This window comes from Papilio xuthus, unplaced genomic scaffold (assembly GCF_000836235.2).
Source record: "Papilio xuthus unplaced genomic scaffold, Pxut_1.1 DF826945.1, whole genome shotgun sequence".
NCBI lineage: Eukaryota > Metazoa > Arthropoda > Insecta > Lepidoptera > Papilionidae > Papilio > Papilio xuthus.
The window spans coordinates 972753-976764 of NW_013531704.1; the positions used below are offsets into that span (position 1 = coordinate 972753).

General features: G+C 37.3%; 1 protein-coding gene across 1 annotated transcript in view; it reads right to left on the reverse strand.

The window, feature by feature from the left end:
* Positions 1-764: 764 nt before the first annotated feature.
* LOC106121288 (TBC1 domain family member 12) overlaps positions 765-4012 on the reverse strand; it is a 30811-nt gene continuing 27563 nt past the window's right edge. Inside the window, exons 4-7 of the mRNA XM_013316887.1 lie at positions 2695-3253; positions 2145-2273; positions 1545-1737; positions 765-1277 (exon numbers count right to left, since the gene is read on the reverse strand). Of these exons, the coding sequence (XP_013172341.1) occupies positions 1063-1277; positions 1545-1737; positions 2145-2273; positions 2695-3253 (1096 nt within the window). The 3' untranslated portion in view covers positions 765-1062. The remainder of the gene's footprint in view (positions 1278-1544; positions 1738-2144; positions 2274-2694; positions 3254-4012) is intronic.

Consider the following 4012-nt stretch of genomic DNA (forward strand, 5'->3'; position numbering starts at 1 on the left):
AATAATATGTAGAAGATAGAAAATAATAGTTTTAATAGTTTAGCTAGTTATTTTGCTAAGATTTTAACAAATTCGTATATGTTTATTTTATTTAACGTAATCCACAAGTCTTATACAATTGAGAGACATTAATAAACTCATTATCTTATAATATTTACATAAAACCAGATACTTGTAGTAATCAAGAATTTTTTTTAAAGTGTCGATATTAAGAAGATGCAAAATTTCAAACTTTGAAAATGGTCTATTTGAGAAATCTATTATTCAAAAATATAAGCTTTTAACTTTGAATCTTAGGCGTTCTATCGGTGGGAGGACAATATAAATATCGTGCAATTTACGACATTTTGTTGTAGAGGAAAATCCAAAATTTATTTCGATTCCTGTCAATGATGCAATTCCGAAACAAGTATCAAGAGTATTGAATCTATGCATTTTGTTTTTTATTCGTACCAATTTTTAACAATGTAAATTAGTATATGGACAAAGATATACACAGAATCATTCTACTCAATAATTATAACTAGCATTTAATCCAGTTCAACATATTTACATTTATCATTTGCTTAACATTTTCATTATAACCTTTACTTAACTGCGGGTTTCAAGTGTAGTGTCACTTGTCACTATGTCGTGACACTAGTCACTATGTCGTGACACTAGTCACTATGTCGTGACACTAGTCACTATGTCGTGACACTAGTCACTATGTCGTGACACTAGTCACTATGTCGTGACACTAGTCACTATACACTAGTCACTATGTCGTGACACTAGTCACTATGTCGTGACACTAGTCACTATGTCGTGACACTAGTCACTATGTCGTGACACTAGTCACTATGTCGTGACACTAGTTACTATGTCGTGGCATTTGTCACTAAACAAGGCAACCTTGTGACAATTATCACTAAAATCCGCTGTAAATTCCAACAAAAGTATACACTTTGTATTTTCCTATAAAATCCGAAAATACACGGACCAAATTCCTAAAGAAGCACAATTTATACCAAGAAGTTTGTGAAGTAAGTCTTTAAACTTTTCTAACCTCACACCAGTGTATCATAACCTAACTGTGACGTCATCGTCCAGTGTGCTCTCCAGCTCGCAGCAAGACGCCAGCTCCTCGAAGGACATGCCGTCCAGGGTCATGGTGATGGAGGAGATGCTTTTGAACAGCGCCTCCGGGTCCAGGTCCTCCGGCAGCTTGGTCAGGAACTGCGCGGCGGAGATAAAGTCCATATCTTTTAGTTCGTCTTGGTAAAGATGGAGAATGCCTGTAAACGAAAAGATAAATCTTTATCCTTTCTATAGAAATTGATTTGAAAAAATGTTACAAGTAGATTGCCAGTGATAAAAAATTTATTTAGCTTTAAATATTAAATTTTAATCAGCTGAATATTCAAATTAAGCTGTCACATCGTGTTCGTATCAAAAAAGTAATCCAAAACAAGTAGCCATTAATCTATAACCTCATACTGAAACTACACTAAGGGTCAAGTTAACAACCCTGAATGTTTCACGTATATTGTAACAGTTATTACCAAGAGCAGCATTAAAGAGGAAGGTATCTCCATCTCTTAGGAAGACATCCCAGACGCGGCAGGCGGCGTCCAGCGGCATGGCCTTGGCGAATGCGGTGTAGAGCCACTCCACCAGGTACAGCTCCGGCGCCACCAGCTCCGCCAGTGCAGGCAGGTTGTGTCGCAGCAGCCGCCCGTACGCCTTCCACAGACGCTGCACACAACAAATGTTTACTAATCAAAAGTTCACATCATCCCAGTCCAGCGGAAAAACTAATATGGATTGCTACTGAAATGCATGGTACGAGGTTTACTATTTCCGTTTATAATCCAGCACTGGATACTGGACTGGAATGGTTTAAATTGGACATAATTAAGCTTACATACAACTAACAGCTAAACATCGGTTTTGGCTTATTCAATGTTTATAAAACTAAATTTCTTCGAATGACATTAATATTTTTTAGACTATAGACTTTTGTGGTGTTAATGGTTTGAGGCTAAGTCTTTAAAAATTGATGCATTAGATATAGATGATCCTTCCATTCTTTTCTTGAGAACGTCAAGAAGCGTATCATCAACCAAGACTATTGATTTTTAATTTCCTGTCTTTTTTATTACCTGCATAGCAGCGCCATCTCGTGTGAATGCGGCGCGCAGCACTGGACCGTCCAGTAGGTTCGCGAAGCAGACGAATGCTTGCGGAGCTTCCATGTTCAGGATTAGTACTGCAGCAATGAAAGACATGCCCTGAAATACAAATAAAATAACATTTATAATATGAATATTATAGAAATAATTCTCTCTCCACTCACAGTCGCTTAAATACTTAGTTAAAAGTTAAGTTTCAAACTAAAATTATTGCTTACCTAACCGTGGGTTTCCGAGACCAAAATTCCCGTTATTTCTTCAAACATATTGTTATCTCTGTTTTGGAAAAGATGAAAGACAGGGACGATACGTTTTGTGAGATTTGGTCTCAGAAACCCACTTATCCTCTGGATTTATCACAATGCACATTAGATGAAAATATTTCTTTAGCCATCAACTAAACATCATTGAAACATTTTAAATAGTTCCTTTAAAGCAGTAAAGAGAAGAAGACATGAAAAGAAAATACGGTCAGATCATTGTCCAGATTATTTAGAAAAGGCTAGAAAAAAATTTTGACCTGTATATATCCTATATCAGGTCTATAGCAGACATATGCAGCCAGCAGTTCATGCAGAACATCGAAGTACGGCCCGCCAGGCTGGAAGATGCACAGATGTGGGAACGTCCGCGCTATATCCAACTGGATCAACTCCATTGAACATTCGTCGTTATAATCTAATAGATTAGGGTTTGATTTCGAACAACACTTCTTTGGACACGATTCAACATTCAAACTTTTTAAATTCTGCTCACTGAAGTTCCTCGGCATCCCTAACCTTGGCTTCTCATCCTCGTCTGCTACAGACATGTCTGTTGCTTGTTTCTCTTCTTTTGACAGTCGATTTGAATCATTCTTTTCTTTATTTTGACAGCCGCAAGCTTCTCTATTCTTCACTTTTAATTTCTTTCTTCTCTGCTGCGCTTCTAAAAGTTTCTGTTTTGCTTTCGCGACGAAGTCTTGATACATTTCTGGACTTATTTTAAGTTTGTTCTCGATCGCCAGTTGCCAAACTTTACCTCGTATCGACGGCGGTAAGCCGCTCCACCAAAGTTCTAGTGTTCGCTTTGAATTTTTCCTGTAATATACATATAGCTAATTTTAATATTTTTTTTAATTATAAGGTGGCAAAAGTCCAAGCGGCTAGATAGCCAATACAGATGTATTCGCTAGCCATTGACATCCGCAATTGCAGATGCGTTGTCTACCTGTAATCGACGGAGGCGGAGACATACAAAGAGTTTATTTCATCTATGCCTCCCCTCCCCTCCTCTTTCAAATTCCCCTTCATTTTCCCATATAGACCTCCGGAACACACACTCATCTGACTGTACGCAGAATTACTTCCACTTGACGCCTGTCCTCTGTGTGGTTGGTATTTTACCAGCCACGGTATATTAGTAAGCGTAAGTAATATTAGCGATATTGACAAATTTCAAATATTTTGGCCGTAGGTACATCGCATAGCGAAGATAGCGTCATATGTTATGACTATTGTTAATGTTATAATGAAAACATTTAGTACAGGCGCCTACAACACAGCTATGGCGGGGTTCATCGCTCGCCTCACAATGCACAACTCGATTAGCGATTGATATGGCTGCCGGATTACAAGACACAGACCAAGACGAAAACAGTTTACTTTAATTAAGTATTTTTACTATTTATTTATTGGTGCAATACCTCAAAAACAGAAGAGTTCAAGAGAGATACACTGTAGCTTCATTTTAAAATGTATTTAAATACCTTTCATAACCGTTCATATAATATTTGATCTAGTACAATAAATCTACGATTAGTTAAACAGATCTGGATTTACATTCTCAGGGTAATATAA